General features: G+C 44.8%; 1 protein-coding gene across 1 annotated transcript; it reads right to left on the reverse strand.

Moving 5' to 3' along the window:
• Positions 1–8,692: 8,692 nt before the first annotated feature.
• LOC125466761 (ankyrin repeat domain-containing protein 65-like) lies at positions 8,693–12,139 on the reverse strand. Its single transcript, XM_048561741.2, has 2 exons — positions 11,840–12,139; positions 8,693–10,077 (listed from the first exon to the last, which is right to left on the reverse strand). The coding sequence occupies exons 1-2, from the start codon at positions 12,137–12,139 to the stop codon at positions 9,649–9,651; spliced, it is 729 nt and encodes a 242-aa protein (XP_048417698.2). The 3' UTR covers positions 8,693–9,648.
• Positions 12,140–19,610: the final 7,471 nt, after the last annotated feature.

Raw genomic sequence — 19,610 nt, forward strand, 5'->3', positions numbered from 1 at the left:
TCATTGACAGTGCTTGTTAAGCTGCATTTGCTTTTCTCCTCAGTAATGCTGAGTTTGTATTCCACCAGGTCCGCTGGCTCCTGACCTCATTAGAGCCTTGGCTCAAGATGAAGAAAAGAGCTCAATTCTGGAAGAGAGTTGAGAAGGATGGCCCTTGATGTCAAGACAACATTTCACTGAGTGTGACATCAAGGAGCTCCGGCGTAACTGGGGTCAGTGGGAATCGGGAAGAAGCTTTCTGCTGGTTGGAGTCATACCTACCAGAAAGGAAGATAGTTGTGATTGTTGGAGGTCAATCATCTCAGCTCCAAAACTTCTCTTCAGGAGTCCCTTAGGCTTGACTCCTTGACTCAAACCGTCTCAGCTGTTTGATCAATGACCTTACTTCCATTGTAAGGTTAGAAATGGGGTTGCTGATTGTGCAGTCATGAATGTTCGGCACTGTTCATAAGTTCCCAGATATTGAGGTAGTCTGTGTTCGTATCCATCGAGGCCTGGATAATATCCATGCTTGGGACAATAATAAGTAGTAAACATCAGGGCAGAAGCGCTTCAGCGGAGGCTGCATGGTGCTGGTGGTGTTGTCTGGCGGGGAGAAGGATTGTTTCCATGAAGACCGGTCAGCTTGGCGAGCCAACTAATAACTCCAGTGGCTTTTTGTCATTTACATACAGGATTTGGATGTGAATATAGCGGGTATGGTCACTAAGTTTGTAGATGACACCAAAACTGGAGGTGCAATTGACAGTGAAGACGGTCACCTCAGAGTACAATCGGATGTCGATCAGGTGGGCCAATGGGCCGAGGAGTGGCAGATGGAGTTTAATTTAGATAAATGTGAGGTGCTGCATTTTGGGAAGGCGAATCAGGGTAGGACCTATACACTTAACACAAGGTCCTGGGGAGTGTTGCTGAACAAAGGCACCTTGGAGTGCAAGTTCATTGTACCTTGAAAGTGGAGTCGGAGGTAGATAGAATAGTGAAGAAAAGGCGCTTTGTATGCTTGTCTTTATTGGTCAGTGCATTGAGTTTGGGAGTTGGAAGGTCATGTTGTGGCTGTACAGGACATTGGTTAGGCCACTTTTGGAATACAGTGTGCAATTCTAGTCTCCCTGCTATAGGAAGGATGTTGTGAAACTTGAAAAGGTTCAGAAAAGATTTACAAAGACGTTACTGGGGTTGGACGATTTGAGCAATAGGGAGAGGCTGAATAGACTGGGGCTATTTTCCCTGGAGCTTCAGAGAGTGAGGGGTGAATGTTATTGAGGTTTATAAAATAATGAGGGTCATGGATAGGGTAAATAGACAAGATCCTATCCCTGGGGTGAGGAGTCTGACACCGCAGAGTATAGATTTAGGATGAGAGGGGAAAGATTTGAAAGGGACCCCAATCTTTTTCACACAGAGGGTGGTGTGTGTAGGAAATGAGCTGTTGGAGGAAGTGGTGGAGGCTGGTACAATAACAACATTTAAAAGGCATCTGATTGGTTATATAAATAGGAAGTATTTGGAGGGACACAGCAGGCCAAGCAGCATCTCAGGAGCACAAAAGCTGACGTTTCGGGCCTAGACCCTTCATCAGAGAGGGGGATGGGGAGAGGGAACTGGAATAAATAGGGAGAGAGGGGGAGGCGGACCGAAGATGGAGAGTAAAGAAGATAGGTGGAGAGAGTATAGGTGGGGAGGTAGGGAGGGGATAGGTCAGTCCAGGGAAGACGGACCGGTCAAGGAGGTGGGATGAGGTTAGTAGGTAGCTGGGGGTGCGGCTTGGGGTGGGAGGAAGCGATGGGTGAGAGGAAGAACTGGTTAGGGAGGCAGAGACAGGTTGGACTGGTTTTGGGATGCAGTGGGTGGGGGGGAAGAGCTGGGCTGGTTGTGTGGTGCAGTGGGGGGAGGGGACGAACTGGGCAGGTTTAGGGATGCAGTAGGGGAAGGGGAGATTTTGAAACTGGTGAAGTCCACATTGATACCATATGGCTGCAGGGTTCCCAGGCGGAATATGAGTTGCTGTTCCTGCAACCTTCGGGTGGCATCATTGTGGCAGTGCAGGAGGCCCAAGGTGGACATGTCATCTAGAGAATGGGAGGGGGAGTGGAAATGGTTTGCGACTGGCAGGTGCAGTTGTTTGTTGCGAACTGAGCGGAGGTGTTCTGCAAAGCGGTCCCCAAGCCTCCGCTTGGTTTCCCCAATGTAGAGGAAGCCGCACCGGGTACAGTGGATGCAGTATACCACATGCTATGCCTGCCTCTTTGTAGGTTACGTGGAACAGTCCCTCTTCCGCACCTACACAGGCCCCAAACCCCACCTCTTCCTCCGGTAAAACATTGATGACTGTATCGGCGCCGCCTCTTGCTCCCCAGAGGAGCTCGAACAGCTCATCCACTTCACCAACACCTTCCACCCCAACCTTCAGTTCACCTGGACCATCTCCAGCACATCCCTCACCTTCCTGGACCTCTCAGTCTCAATCTCAGGCAACCAGCTTGTAACTGATGTCCATTTCAAGCCCACCGACTCCCACAGCTACCTAGAATACACCTCCTCCCACCCACCCTCCTGCAAAAATTCTATCCCCTATTCCCAATTCCTCCGCCTCCGCCGCATCTGCTCCCACGATAAGACATTCCACTCCCGCACATCCCAGATGTCCAAGTTCTTTAAGGACCGCAACTTTCCCCCCACAGTGATCGAGAACGCCCTTGACCGCGTCTCCCGCATTTCCCGCAACACATCCCTCACACCCCGCCCCCGCCACAACCGCCCTAAGAGGATCCCCCTCATTCTCACACACCACCCTACTAACCTCCGGATACAACGCATCATCCTCCGATACTTCCGCCATTTACAATCCGACCCCACCACCCAAGACATTTTTCCATCCCCTCCCCTGTCTGCTTTCCGGAGAGACCACTCTCTCCGTGACTCCCTTGTTCGCTCCACACTGCCCTCCAACCCCACCACACCCGGCACCTTCCCCTGCAACCGCAGGAAATGCTACACTTGTCCCCACACCTCCTCCCTCACCCCTATCCCAGGCCCCAAGATGACATTCCACATTAAGCAGAGGTTCACCTGCACATCTGCCAATGTGGTATACTGCATCCACTGTACCCGGTGCGGCTTCCTCTACATTGGGGAAACCAAGCGGAGGCTTGGGGACCGCTTTGCAGAACACCTCCGCTTAGTTCGCAACAAACAACTGCACCTCCCAGTCGCAAACCATTTCCACTCCCCCTCCCATTCTCTAGGTGACATGTCCATCATGGGCCTCCTGCACTGCCACAATGATGCCACCCGAAGGTTGCAGGAACAGCAACTCATATTCCGCCAGGGAACCCTGCAGCCATATGGTATCAATGTGGACTTCACCAGTTTCAAAATCTCCCCTTCCCCTACTGCATCCCTAAACCAGCCCAGTTCGTCCCCTCCCCCCACTGCACCACACAACCAGCCCAGCTCTTCCCCCCCCACCCACTGCATCCCAAAACCAGTCCAACCTGTCTCTGCCTCCCTAACCGGTTCTTCCTCTCACCCATCCCTTCCTCCCACCCCAAGCTGCACCTCCATCTCCGACCTACTAACCTCATCCCACCTCCTTGACCTGTCCGTCTTCCCTGGACTGACCTATCCCCTCCCTACCTGCCCACCTACACTCTCTCCACCTATCTTCTTTACTCTCCATCTTCGGTCCGCCTCCCCCTCTCTCCCTATTTATTCCAGTTCCCTCTCCCCATCCCCCTCTCTGATGAAGGGTCTAGGCCCGAAACGTCAGCTTTTGTGCTCCTGAGATGCTGCTTGGCCTGCTGTGTTCATCCAGCCTCACATTTTATTATCTTGGAATTCTCCAGCATCTGCAGTTCCCATTATCTCTGATAGTATTTGGAGGGATATGGACCAATTGCTGACAAATGGGACTAGATTAATTTAGGATATCTGGTCAGCATAGACGAGTTGGACCGAAGTGTCTGTTTCTGTGTTATGCAGCTCTGTCTCTGACTGTATCACTACACAAGTGACAGGCAATTACTGTCTTCAACAAGAGAGAATCTAACCGTCTCCTCTTGACATTCAGTGGCATTACAATTGCTGAATCCTCCATTTTTAACATCCTGGAGGTTACCTTTGATTACTAACCAAACTGGACCAGCCACATAAATGTTGTGGCTACAACAACAGGTCAGGAGCTGGGAAGTTTAAGGCATATAACTCATCTCCTGAATCTTTAACGTTCACAATGTACAAGACAGAGTTCAAGAGCAGATGAGGGCAGCTGTAACAACACGCAAGGAGATTGACACCATCCAGGACAATGCAGCCTGCTCGACTGGCATCACATTTACCAACTTTAACATTCACTTCCTCCACCATCAGCACCAAGTGGCAGCTGTGTGTACCATTGCTAAGGTGCACTGCAAGAACTCACCTTGACTTCTTTGACAGCACCTTCCAACTCGTGACCTCTACCACCCAGAAGAACAAGGGAAGCACCACCACTTGCAAATTCCCCTCCACTGTTGTGTTAAAATCCTGGAACTCCCTTCCCACTTGTACTGTTGATATACTTACGTCTTAAGAACTGCAATGGTTCAAGAAGGAAGTCCACTACCACCTTCTCCAGGGCAATAGATAATGGTCTGGCCAGCCATGCCTACTTTCCTGAAAGAATTTTTAAAAATGGGTGTGCTTCCTTTTTAAAATAAAAGCTAAAAATCTCTCTGTGTAATAAGCAGAGTGACCAACTCTTGAATTAAATGAGGAGACAAGTTGGTTTGGAAATGGACGGCAGAACAAAAACAGTGCCATCTGTCAGTTTGGAAGCAGACCTCCCAAGATGCTGCTTTGGGAAGACCTGACCGGCAACATCAGAGAAAAAGCCAAAATGTGGAATGGTCCCAGAAAATCTGGTACAGTTAGTTGTTCAGCCTGTAGTTTCAGTTCCCGCTCTCTAAATTTTACATTAAACATGTATTTGTTGTCTTGATCTTAACTGGCTCAAAAATCCCCAAACTGTTGCTAGTTCCTAACTTATAGAAGTAAGCCTTTCAACTTAACTTCTGCCTGTTGCATCTTGCCATGAGTTTGCCACCCTTCCTGACTCTATCCCTCATGCCTCTCTGGACTCTCCTGCTTGCCACCTTTGTCACCCCTCCCCCTCTCTGTGGTCCCACTTGTCTCTCCTCCTGTTGTCCCTCCTAACTTTGCCTTTGCTACTGCTCTTCACTCTCCCCCTCACTGTTCCGTCCATTTGCTGATTCTCCCCTTCACTGACTCTCCCAAGTCTCCCACTTACAGCCTCTCCTCCTGAGATGTCAGTGCTTCTCTCGTTCTGGCCTCTTCTGCAAACCTCACTCCCCACCCCCCAGTATTAGTGGCTGTATTTTCAGCTGCTAATATCTTAAGCTCTGGAACTCCATCACTAAAGTTTTCTGCTTTAAGTCTACCTTTTTGACCAAGCTACCAAAATGTCTCTACATGTAGCTCCTGCAAAGTTCTTGGAGATGTTTTACATGTGCACAGGAAATACAAGTTGTTGTTATTAAGCCAACACTGTTACAACTATCAAGTGATCATTCATTTTAGAAAATATGTATTGGTCACAGTAAACCTAAAGTCATACACATATTCATACCCATAAATTACACATTTTTAAATCTAGATGTATATAAAATATTTAGATCTTTTGGATGTGAGTTTGTTCGCTGAGCTGGAAGGTTAGTTTTCAGACGTTTCGTCACTATTCTAGGTAACAGCATCAGTGAGCCTCCGACGAAGCGCTGGTGTTATGTCCCGCTTTCTGTTTATCTGGTTAGGTTTCCTTGGGTTGGTGATGTCATTTCCTGTTCTTTTTCTCAGGGGATGGTAGATTGGCTCCAAATCAATGTGTTTGTTGATCGAGTTCCGGTTGGAATGCCATGCTTCTAGGAATTCTCGTGCGTGTCTCTGTTTGGCTTGTCCTAGGATGGATGTGTTGTCCCAATCAAAGTGGTATCCTTCCTCATCTGTATGTAAGGATACGAGTGATAGTGGGTCATGTCGTTTTGTGGCTAGTTGATGTTCATGTATCCTGGTGGCTAGCTTTCTGCCTGTTTGTCCAATGTAGTGTTTGTCACAGTTCTTGCAAGGTATTTTGTAGATGACATTCGTTTTATTTGTTGTCTGTATAGGGTCTTTTAAGTTCATTAGCTGCTGTTTTAGTGTGTTGGTGGGTTTGTGGGCTACCCTGATGCCAAGGGGTCCGAGTAGTCTGGCAGTCATTTCAGAAATGTCTTTGATGTAGGGGAGAGTGGTTACGGTTTCTGAGCCCGTTTTGTCTGTTTGTTTGGGTTTGTTGCTGAGAAATCGGCGGACTGTGTCCATAGGGTACCCATTCTTTTTGAATACGCTGTATAGGTGATTTTCAAACTGGCAGAAAGCTAGCCACCAGGATACATGAACATCAACTAGCCACAAAACGACATGACCCACTATCACTCGTATCCTTACATACAGATAAGGAAGGACACCACTTTGATTGGGACAACACATCCATCCTAGGACAAGCCAAACAGAGACATGTACGAGAATTCCTAGAAGCATGGCATTCCAAACGGAACTCCATCAACAAACACATTGATTTGGAGCCAATCTACCATCCTCTGAGAAAAAGAACAGGAAATGACATCACCAACCCAAGGAAACCTAACCAGATAAATAGAAAGCGGGACATAACACCAGCGCTTCGTTGGAGGCTCACTGATGATGTTACCTAGAATGGTGATGAAACGTCTGAAAACTAACCTTCCAGCTCAGCGAGCAAACTCACATCCAGAACCTCAACCTGAGCTACAAATCTTCTCAAAACTCATTTAGATCTTTCTTGATCCTTTGCACCATCCAAAGCACACAACTTAGTTTTGAAATCCTATTTTGTACTGGAGCTGTAAATAATGGCTTGTCTTAATCTTCCTGTCATAATTTCTCTACGATTAGATATTTAAGTCTTTTACATGTTGAATTCCATTGAAACTTCAACTGTGAAATCAAAGTGAGAAGGCTTCATATCAGCTTAGTTTTACTCTCAGTTAGTTTGGTGCTGAAAACCTTATCTATGTTATCTGTACCTTTCACTATTTCAACACACTCCTGGCTGGTCACATTGAACCCTCTTGAAAATTTGAGAACACCTAAATCTCTTTTGCCCTTGTAGCAAACCCCATTTCCCCTGGTGCTCGCTGACCTACATTGGTCAAACAATGTCTTGATTTGAAATTTCTGTACGGCCTTGCACCCCTCCCTCCAAATAAGGTCTCTATAATCTCTAACCCCACAAATTTCCAGGATATCTATGCTCCTGTAGTTCTGGCCTAACGTTTATTCCCAATTACAATTGCTCTACTATTGGTGCAGTCCTTTCATTGTCTTGGTCCTGATCTCAGGAATATCTTCTCCACACCTCCCTGTCCCACTCTCCTTTTTAAAGACATTAAATAAAACCTCTGTCTTTCACCAAGCTTTTTATGCTGTCTCTTTAAGTTGCTGGCTGTCATTGTTCTCGCGCTCCTGCGAAGCACCTTGGGACATTTCATTATCTTAAAAGTGTCATATAAATATGAATAAAAACAAAAACAGAAGTTGCTGGAGAAACTGTGTCCAATGACCTTTCATCAAATCAATATAAATATAAGTTATTGTAGGAAGTATAAGAGCCAATAGTGAAATCAATTCAAATTCTGCAGGTACTTGGTACTGCCTGACTGGAAAGGTACAAGAATACAAATACACAGTCAACTCCAAGAAAACGTTTTACAATTTTATTCATTACTCAATGTAAGGAATAGAGTGATCTGGCATTTTAGTTATTGTTATAAACCCCTGACCTGACCTAGAAAATAAGCAGCCCCTTGAATGTTGCTCCCCAGTTCATAACACAAAAAATAAACAGCCTGCTGCACTAAATAAGCTTTCCCACAAAAAGAACATGAATGAAAACCTTGGAATTACTTTCATGTTCCTGCATCACTTCTGGTTCCTCTCAGTATAAACTGTCTTCTCAAATGCAGTGAGTTCCAAGTGTGCGAGGGTTAATGTTCACTGCTACACTAATGAGGGAACTTTACACAACATTTTTTTGTGTGTATGTTAGTTTCTACAGGCAATCTCCAGGCTTGGTTTGTCGCTGGGAGCTGGGGTCATGAAGGAGAAAGAGTAATGATTGTTTTAGTGTGGTCTTTCTACATTTCCAAAGGCTATTTTAAAATGGCTGCCAAAACCCCATCCAGCGTGACAAGTGTGGAGTAGGAAATGGACTTTGAAAGCAAGTGATGAAGTAACACAACATTTAAGTTCTTCATTTGGTTGGAAGGAAGAGAGTGCTGCCTTGTTTGCTGCACTGCAAGATACTACAGCAGTTTGACTGGCAAGATATAACTCCAAACCTAATGCATTTGTACACAGCTGAATTAATAACAGATACGGAAGTCAACACACCCTACAATTTAATTTACAAGATTCATGGCCTTTTTAGACACATTACAAAGTGTTTGCTGGCTGTGTATTTACTGCCAATATCAATTACACAAGCTTGTAGTTCTTTCATTGCTGACCATATATCTCCACAAGGCATGTAGTGTGACTAATGTAAAATCAGATGATGTGGCACACTTTACACCTAAATTCTTATTTCACATATGAACTTGTTGTAAAACAAGTGGATTGGCCATGCTGAACTGCCCTGTAGTGTGGGAGATGGGCAAGTCAGGTGGGTTAGCCATGGGAAATGCAGCGTTACAGGGATGGGGTGGCTCTAGTTACAGTGTCCTTTGGTGTGTCAATGTGGACTCGATGGGCTGAATGTCCTGTTCTGCATTGTGGGGATTCTGTGATTCTAACTCACTGCCTCCGAGGTGGGCATTGGAAGCAGAGACAATGATATCAAAAAGAAATCAGAGGAAATGGTCTTGATGATCCAAATGGCCTCTGTCTGTTCCATTATGACTCGATGTGAAGATGCTTCTGCTGACACCAACAGTGGGGTCAGACCTCAGTTGTAAGAAGGATGTATCTCAGAGGCTGCTCCACATGAGTTTGAGGGAACAGCACTAGGTAAGTTGAAGGAGAAGGGTGAGAAGGAACAGGGTGCAGAAGAGGTGAATGCACCTGCATTTTGACATCAAGCAAGTTCAGAAACACAACGGTGGCATTGACACTCGACAGGGAAGGAACATCCCATTCCTTCTTCAAGAGAAAGGATCCTTCAGCAGATAACAGCTCAAGTGGAAGTCATTTTAATCATCTAGACTCTGAGAAGCCCTCACTCGTGCCAAAAATCATCAGACCGCCCTGCTTTCTTCCAATGAGCTCATCACAAACTTTACTCTGTCGCAATGGTGCCTAGTTGCATTGGGGTGAGACTCCATTCAATGGTGAGTGTGGACTATTTAGGACAAGGTGTGTTGCACTGAGGAATGTGATACAAGGGCCAGTGGTGTAGAAGCTATGTAGCTGTACACGATGGTGCATTACACAAGGTGTCTGTATTCAATCTATGCTACTGAGGACTACACAGGGAAGAGTATGATTGCGTACAAGGTATAGCATTGTACACAGTACAATGGATTTTTAAAGGGGTACAGAGTGTGACGTTTTTAGTATAAAACCAGAAGCTAGTTATCATTTTTGCATTTCAGAAATGGTTTTTCTAAATAAGCCAAAAGACTTTTCCAAGGCATGTGCTGATGCTGCAGTGAGAGGAGTTTCATCCCATTGATTAGTGGCGTCCATATTGGCCCCTTTGCTTAGCAGGAGGTGGATGGTCTGCTCATGCCCCTTCTCAGTGGCCAGGTGGAGTGGAGTTTTCTGCAGCCAGCCCCGGGCTTCAATGTCAGCTCCATGGTTTATTAGATATTCTACAACTGTAGTGTCACCTCTCTCTGCTGCTCGGTGAAGCGCTGTCATCTTCAAGCTGTCTCGGATGTCCACACTGATCCCTCGTTGTGTCAGCACTTCCATTATTTGGAGATGACCCCTCACTGCTGCAGCTTGAAGAGCAGAAACTCTATTACTGTCTGCAGCTCCACGTGCAAGTAAGTCTGTGATTACCTACAGGAAACAAAGAACAACGCATTATGCTCTAAGTAGTGTCTGTGCTGAACTTTATAGAGAAGTGCTATATATAATAAAGCACAAAATGAGGCTTTACTAGTCCATTTTGGCTCCCTGCAATTAGTCTCACTCATCCCTTCCACAACAGCTCCTCCACCACCCTATCTTAATCCAAATTTTTCTGCAATTGCTTAGCCATGCCCTTTTGGAAATTTCAGTTGTACCTGACTTCACCTGGGGCAGCGGTAGAAATTATGGATCTGGTATTCTCCTGGCCTGGACACCTGACCCAGCTCGACAGTAAGGCCCAGCCCCCATCTGAGCCTAGCAGGTCCTCCTGAAGCCGAGGGCCTGTACATGCCCTTCCCACTAACACCCTCCTGCCCTGGTCCCTGTCTTAACCATTCTCTCTGGTTGTTCAGGTCCCTAAAGCTTTGTCTGCACATCCATCCAATGAGTGCAAAAAAAAAACAATGATGTCAGATGTTAATATCTGATGTAGAAGTAGGACTGGGAATGTGTGGGAATTAGGAGCAGGTGTGGGCTAGTCAGGTTGTAGTCTCAATTCCACTTTCCTGTCTGCCTTGTCTAGCAAAAACCTAATCCTTCAAATTGAAATTCAATGACCCTGCCTTTCCTGCTAACTGCAGTTGAAAATTTGGCAAACTAACAACTCTCAAAAAGCATCCAATCTCCTCATCTTTGTGTTAAGAGGGAAACCCCTTATGTTTAGTGTCTTCTAATACAGATCTCCTACAAAGAGGAAGCATCCTCTGTCATTTCCCTCAGATTGCCCCATATTCACCTAAACTGCAATGGGAGTACGCTCAACATGTTCAATGTTTCTTCATAAGAGAAGCCTTTCATCCCAGGAATGAGTAAAGGGAATCATCTTTGATCTGCATCTAATACAGCTGTATCTCTCATGAATAAGGAGAACAAAACTATAGATAACAAAGTGTGGAGCTGGATGAACACAGCAGGCCAAGCAGCATCTCAGGAGCACAAAAGCTGACGTTTCGGGCCTAGACCCTTCTCTAGGCCCGAAACGTCAGCTTTTGTGCTCCTGAGATGCTGCTTGGCCTGCTGTGTTCATCCAGCTTCACACTTTATTAGCTGCCCATCTGAACCATTTTTTCCAATGTTAACTCAATGCGGCATTGGAAGCACTGAGCATGCAAATTAAATGAGCATTCAGGCTGGATGCCGGGGGATTGTATCATCACACTTCTGGACTATATTCTCATCGTGCGAGTCAATTTCCATAAATGTATCATTTTCAGGCATGAATAATAGCTTTCAAACCCTGAAGGTATCTCTGACAGACCTGAATATGCAAAAATAAAACAAAGAACCACAGATGCTGAAGTTCCGAAACAAAAACAGAAAATTGCTGGAGAAATTCAGCAAATCTGCCAGTGGAGAGGAAGCAGAGTCAATGTTTCAAGTCCAGTGACCCTTCATCAGAATTACCAACACATTCCCACTCCCAACTTTCCAAAGAAGTCTGTTCATAAAATTAAAGGTTGTCAGGGGTGGGGGGGTGTGCAGTGGGAGCAAGGTGTAGAATGTGGCACATTTTAGCCCTTTACTGATATATAAACTATGGATGAGCTTGGCTGTAGTAATTTTAAGAAATTGTGTTTTTGCTTGAGTGCCAAACAGAAACAGAAGCTTATGTGCAATCTGGTTCTACCAATGCATTGTGATCATGGCTGTGATATATTGTTGGTCATGTTAACACTAGAACTGTTCCTACCTCCTGATGGCCATTAGCAGCAGCAATTGATAATGCAGTCCTTCCCACAGCATCTTCAGCATTGACCAAGGCTCTGTTGTCCAGCAGCAATTGAATAATTTCACTGTTTCCAACTTCCACTGCCAGATGCAAAGCTGTCATGTTGTCACTTGTTGTATAATTGACTGAAGCTCCTTTCGAAAGTAGAAATTCTACTATGTGGGCTTGGTTGCTCACAGCTGCCCAGTGCAATGGAGTCCAGCGTCTTGCATCAGACATGTCTTGGCTGGCACCGTAGCTCAAGAGTTGCTGCAGGGTCATTATGTGCCCGCTTGCAGCTGCACAATGCAATGGTGTCAGCCCAGAGCTGGTATGTGCACTTGTCAAAGCTCCCCGATGCAGCAGGTACTCAGCAATCTGGCTGTGCCCATTCCACGCGGCTCGATGAAGAGCAGTCCAGCCATGTCTGTCTGTGGCATCGATTGGTGCTCCCCGGTGAACAAGAAACTTAACCAGTGCCAGACAGCCACTAAACGCTGCATGATGTAGAGCAGTCCACCCATATTCATCCCTGCGAGTGATAAGATGACAATGTCAGAGCAGCTAAGTGCTTAACTCTTCCCACACAATGTGTGCAAACTGCATGTCATGGATTCTGCCCAGCCTTGTTCATTTTCTGAGAAAAGCTCCAGAAAATACCCCCTTCTAAATTACCAAAATTAAACATATTCTATTGTGCCAGAGATAATGGGAACTGCAGATGCTGGAGATTCCAAGATAATAAAATGTGAGGCTGGATGAACACAGCAGGCCAAGCAGCATCTCAGGAGCACCTGTGCTCCTGAGATGCTGCTTGGCCTGCTGTGTTCATCCAGCCTCACATTTTATTACCATATTCTATTGTGCAACCATTCTCTAACATACCAGAATACAACCAGGGACGGGGAAAGATCACTTGATTATCGACCACCATCAATCCACTCCCCAATTTATACTATCACCTGAGATTTTAAAAAAAACTCTGGCAGACTTGGAAGAGAAAGTTCCTCGATGTGCCAAGGCTCTGAATGGGGCTCAAAACTCAATGTATTTGAACTTTGCAACGCTGAGCCTCTTCTGCTGTGCAGTATTTGATTCCTTTGAATGCTCTTATATGATGGAACCTCTTGAGTTCAGAAGAGGCAGCCAAATTGGCTGAAGTTTGGAGTCAAGGAAATTCTCAAACTCCTCATACCTGAAGAAGTGAAAGAAGATTGATGAAGAATGTTCATTGCCCAGGAGATTAGCTTAGGGTATCCAGGAGAATTTTGAAACCATCAAAGGATTTGAAGGAGAACCATTGGTCGCTTGGTGCCCAGGCAGCAGTGTGTAAACTACCTACAACACTACTCTACTGACTCCTATGGTATGTACATAATGCCATTTCACAATGACCCTCTGGGTCAGTGCATTTTCGCAGCAATAACTGGCTGCCTACCTGCCATCTATTGGTGCACCACGCTGTAACAGTGTCTTCACAATGCTGCTGTTGCCACTATAAACTGCCTGGTGGAGATCAGTCCATTTGCCCTGTTTTATGCCTCCTGTCATATCATGTTCCACCTCACTGACTGCTTCACTGTCATCCACCAGTCTCCGAAACAATTCCATTGTCATCCCAGGGATGTCCTCCTCCTGTCCAGAGTCAGTGAGCTTAACAAACCATTCAAAACTGGAAAATACAAAGAAAACAATATTTTGAATGTTTTGAGGGGTAATGTCTGTACATGTATGATTTTTAAAAAATGACACAGTATAATTGGAATAGGAAAGGGATAGGAAAAGGAGCTGCATATTGATTTGCCTTGATTTATTTTAGTCACATGTACCCGAGTACAGTGAAAAGTTTTGTTTTGCGAGCAGTACAAGCAGATCATAGCAAACAAGGACATACAGATCATAGGGAGCTTAGACAGTGAGGCATACAATGTTACAGCTGCACACGAGGTGCCCTAGGCAAGATCAATATTAGCAAGATCAACAGTAGTTTAAGTTACAGGGGTCCATTCAGCGTTTGAACTTGAGAGATGGAATTGGTGTGGGATGTGGCATTTTCAATATTTGTCCTTCGTAAAACCTTTTTAGAAATTTGGGACAGGTGCAGAATATATCATAGTTCCTACAATTTGTGCTTTCCTATCCTCAGCTCAAGCATGCCTGAGTGTTCTTGATATCCAGCATTGAGAAAGCTGTTGGAGGATTCACAAAACAAAACGCAAAAGCTGAGAAATGTCACAACTTGTTAAAGGTCTCACAAATCAGCACAATCAACTCTTCATTGCGGAGGCCAGTCATACCATGGCCAGGATAACAAAGTGTGGAGCTGGATGAACACAGCAGGCCAAGCAGCATCTCAGGAGCACAAAAGCTGACGTTTCGGGCCTAGACCCTTCATCATTTGTTGATGAAGGGTCTAGGCCTGAAACGTCAGCTTTTGTGCTCCTGAGATGCTGCTTGGCCAGCTGTGTTCATCCAGCTTCACACTTTGTTATCTCGGATTCTCCAGCATCTGCAGTTCCCATTATCACTGATACCATGGCCAGGAGCCTGTTAACAATTCTTAAGATATAGCCAAACCTACAAAGAGGTAGCAAGAACTATCCTGCCTTACTACTTCACTGACACTTGCAAAAAGCAGGGGTTACATTTACGGCAACATTTCTTTGCATGCGCTCACTTTCCTGTTATTTCCTTTTTTTTAAAGGAGACAAGAACAGCAGGAGATGGGAACCAAAGAACAGAAAGTCTTCGCCAGCAGGTCATACAAAGGACATTTTGAAGACAAGAAAGTTTAGAACTATTAGAGGAAAAGTGGAGGTTATACGTCCAAGATTCTCACAGGATTTGACCTAGTAGATGCAGAAAGATTATTTTCCCCTGTGGGAAAGCCCTACAACCAGAGGACAGAAGGGGTCACACATTTAAGATACAGATGAGGAGGAATTTCTTCTTCAATCTTTGGAATGATTTATTGCAGAGGGCTGTCGGGGCTAGATTATTAAAGTGATATTAGGGCTGAGGTAGTCAGGCCTTTCATCAGCGAGGGAGTCATTGGTTATATGGAGAAGACCGGGAAGTGGAGTTGAGGATTATTGGATCAGCCGTGACCTCATTGAATACTGCAGCAGACTTGATGGGCCAATTGGCCTATTGTGCTCCTATATATTATGGTCTCTTAGGGGGAGGCAGAGAGGCCCATCCCAATGTGCATCATTTTTGTTTCATTGATGAGATGCAAAAACCTTGACAAAATACCAGCCATTTACCTGCACAACCACAATGTGCTGCTGATGAAAAATTACCCCTATGTCTAATTTACCAGCCTGAAGCAGAGTCACTGCAAATGCTAACTCTGTTTTCTCCCCACAGCTTCTGCCAGATCTGCTGAGTTTCACCAGCAATTTCTGTTTTTGTTTCTGATCTCCAGAATCAACAGCTATTGTTTTAGAAATAGTATGAACTGCAGATGCTGGAGAATCTGAGATAACAGGGTGTAGAGCTGGATGAGTACAGCAGCAAAGCAGCATCAGAGGAGCAGGAAGGCTGGTGTTTCGGGCCTTGACCCCTCTTCAGAACCCTTCCTGCTCCTCTGATGCTGCTTGGCCTGCTGTATTTATCCAGCTTTGCACCGTGTTATCTCAGGTATTTGTTTTATTCTAACTTATTGTTGGTGTTTTGTTTCTAACATTGTCTTGACTCATTATAATATCCAGCTCTGAACTCTGCTCTGAAACATAATGGCCTGGATGATTTTTATGTGAATTACTGAAGGAAACATTATTGAATCAAGCATCTCACTATTGGCCAATAGCTTGACTATCATTTGAGTGAAGTGCATCTGCAAGTTGCTAAAACAAAGTCTTTAAACACATGACTTCCATTCTGATTAATGTAAAGGAAGAAATTTTAAATATCATTGACTTTTTCAATTTGTGAAGCAATTTTTCTCGAAGAATGTCATGTAAGTACAAAACATCGTGAAGGAATCATGTGCTTATAATGTAAGAACGATACCTGATGATGAATACATTAAAAATCATCAATATATTCTGTTCCTTTTAGGTTCAGTCATGAGGTGTGAAGACCAGCCCTCCTTGGTGTGTCTGCAGCACTATTCTGTCAGGGTGTACAACAAGCACTCGTTGTTTGCAATGGGTCAATAGAGTCATAGCGTCACACAGCATGGAAACAGACCCTTCGATCCAACCAGTCCATGCCGGCTGTAATCCCAACTAAACTAGTCTCACCTACAGCTCCTGGTCCATTTCCTACAAACCTTTCCTATTTATGTACTTATCTAAGTGTCTTTTAAACATTGTAACTAAACCTGCATCCACCCCTTCCTCAGGAAGTTCGTTCCATGTGATGCCTTTTTAAAATCTCTCTCCTCACCTTAAAAGTATGGCCCTAGTCTTGAAATCCCCCAACCTAGGGAAAAGGCACCTCTCATTAACTCTATCTATACCTCTCATGAGTTTACACCTCTATTATGTCAACCTTCCACCGCCTACGCTCCGGCGGAAAAAGTCCCAGCCTATCCAGCCTCTCTTTATAACTCAAACCTTCCATACCCGGCAACGTCCGGCAACATTTGCTTCACAAATTGAAAAAGTCAATGATATTTAATTTCTTCCTTTACATTAATCAGAATGGAAGTCCTGTGTTAAAAGACTTTGTTTTAGCAACTTGCAGATGCACTTCACTCAAATGATAGTCGAGCTAATGGTCAATAGTGAGGTGTTTGATTCAATAACGTTTCCTTCAGTAATTCACATAAAAATCATCCAGGCCATTATGTTTCAGAGCAGAGTTCAGGGCTGGTAAGTCTCTTCTGAACCTTCTCCAGCTTAATAATATCCTTCCTATATTAACAGTAAGACAAACTTCATCAAGAAATCGGTCTTGTGATTAGTTTATAGTCATTGAATCTTTTTTAAAGTTGATTCAAGAGATGTGGCCTTTGCAGGCTGGGTCAGCATTTTGTTGCTGCTCCTTAATAGTTCCTGAGAAGGTACTGTTGGAATGTGAGAGTGTAAATGGGGACGAATTTTTGCCAGAATTGAAAAAGCAGCTCAATACTGTTCAAGGAACAAACGATAGAGACTGGGAAAGTGGCTATTGGGTAGTTCCTTTGAGACATGAAGCTAATTCAGTTCAATGCAATTCAATATAAAGAAAACATTCCTAATTTCTCCTGGTATTGCACATGGAGACCAAAGGATTCCCCGGATAACTGCATGGATATAATTCAGTTCTCGTTTTAAAATGGCTGTGATAGTGGGAATCCTTTAAAAACTAGAGGAACAGCAGCAGCAGTCACATGTAAAGGGATGTCAGCATGTTGTACGTGGCCAAACGAGGAATCCAAGAGGTAAGATGGCTGTTTGACGGTGGCCCACCTTGTCCGTGGGGTCTTCCGGCCCAGACATTGAGTGATCGTGAGCAGCTGTGCAGGCAGAGTTTGGTTTACAAACAGTGGAGATGTCTGAGGAGAGCCACAGGCCTCCAGCCCAGTTGATGTTGCGATGCCTTTGACATTCAAAGTTGCAGCAATCTGCATCCACTGGGGTTGGCTCATTGCAGGCTGCAGCTGGAGGCAGAGCTAACCGCGGGGCACACTCCCATGAAGCAGATTCGAGATTTACTCATTGTCAGGGCTAAATATTTCATCAGATTCCACATTCTCTTTTCATGTCTACATCCTGCAGCAGTCTGACATAGGCCCTCTCTTGGACATGGAACCACATATTTCCTGTCCACTGCTATCAGACAGGCTAGACCTGCTCGTTAAACTTAATGTCAAGGGAAACAAGGGAAGCCAGGAGATAACACAGTGTGGAGCTGAAGGAAGAAGAAAAGGGGCTTGTAGTTGTGGCTGAGTGGCTAAGCTGATGGATTCGAAATCCATTTGGGTTTCCCCATGCAGGTTTGAATCCTGCTGACTTCATTTCTGCAGCGTGCAGGTTTTAAACAACTTTGTGTTGGGTGATTTGTCACTCAAGCTCACAGCTAAGGGGTTTGTAGGTAAGCCGGAAGGCTAAATAAGGTAGTCAATGAGTGGTTCTTGAGGGAGCTGAACCTATACTGGTCCCCTAGTTCCCTACAGCAGAAAACTCCATAAGATTGATTCAAGAAAGGGACACTGTGCGAAACTGCCCAGAGTTTAGTTCTTAAAACACCTTTTGTTTTAAGGACAAACTGGCAGAAAGCTAGCCACCAGGGTACATGAACATCAACTAGCCACAAAACGACATGACCCACTATCACTCGTATCCTTACATACAGATGAGGAAGGACACCACTTTGATTGGGACAAAACATCCATCCTAGGAAAAGCCAAACAGAGACATGCACGAGAATTCCTAGAAGCATGGCATTCCAACCGGAACTCCATCAACAAACACATTGGCTCCAAATCAATCTACCATCCCCTGAGAAAAAGAACAGGAAATGACATCACCAACCCAAGGAAACCTAACCAGATAAATAGAAAGCGGGACATAACACCAGCGCCTCGTCGGAGGCTCACTGATGATGTTACCTAGAATGGTGACGAAACGTCTGAAAACTAATCTTCCAGCTCAGCGAGCAAACTCACATCCAGAACCTCAACCTGAGCTACAAATCTTCTCAAAACTCGCTAACACCTTTTGTGTTTTGCGATGGGGATCTTACGCTAATATGAATTACATGGTGTGGGGAGGCTTGTTTGTTGGGCTGAATGGCCTATTTTTCAGCCATAATGGAAACAGCAAGCAGTTGAAGCATCCCAACAATAAAATGGTGTTGGACAGCAGCCAGAAACTGCAGCCGTTCCCACAGTGATTGATCCAATCATATCACAGAAGGTGCTTTTATTCTGAAATATGTTAAACTTCAATAATTGACTTGCACTCCTGTTTTTGATGAAATAGCATTTCCCACGGGTGTTTAACCTTGAACATTCTTTTTTGATTAAAATTTCATCAAACAAATAAAATAGACACTGTGGTGGCCTCCTACACTGTAATATGTTTTCTGGCATAGCTACAAATAGTCTCCTGCTGATTCCCCACTGCAGGAAGAAAGGGAACTTTCCAAATTCAGGAACCAATGGCTAAATTCACTAACCAGCAGAAAACATCTGGTCACACTCTCCTTCGCTCAATGTTGAGACTTTTGAGGACCATTTCTCTTGGTCTCTTGCAGCTGCTTACTGAGCTAAATTGCCTGGATGCTTTATTTGCATTAAATTGGCGTCTATGGGTCGATACAGGCTAACTGCATTGACTTAATCTATAGAGAGAAAAGATTTAGTAATTTGTGGGAGTGACACTGTAAGAAGCTCCACACGATGTTTGACAGCACAACCTCACGGTTTACAGTTGTAATGTCAGGACAGGGCAAGAGCTTAGGAGAATGGTTCCATTAACCCTTTCTCACTCTCCATCTCATTGACCAGGATTGAAAACTTCATGATATGGTACTTCTGTGGGAAGTGTTGGTCTAGTAGTAAACTCACTAGATTAGCAATCTCAAGCCTCAGGATAATGTTCCAGGGACATGGGTTTGGGCAGATGATGATATTTGAATTCAATAAGCATCTAGAGATTTTTTAAAAAGTTAGTCTAATAACAAGTGGAGCTGGAGATTCACTGCAGGCCAGGCAGCATCAGAGGAGCAGGAAAGTTGACGTTTTGGGTCGGGACCTTTCTTTTTTTTTCCGAAGAAGATTCCTGACCCGAAACATCAACTTTCCTGCTCCTCTGATGCT

This window comes from Stegostoma tigrinum, chromosome 28 (genome assembly GCF_030684315.1).
Source record: "Stegostoma tigrinum isolate sSteTig4 chromosome 28, sSteTig4.hap1, whole genome shotgun sequence".
NCBI classification, from domain to species: Eukaryota; Metazoa; Chordata; class Chondrichthyes; order Orectolobiformes; family Stegostomatidae; genus Stegostoma; species Stegostoma tigrinum.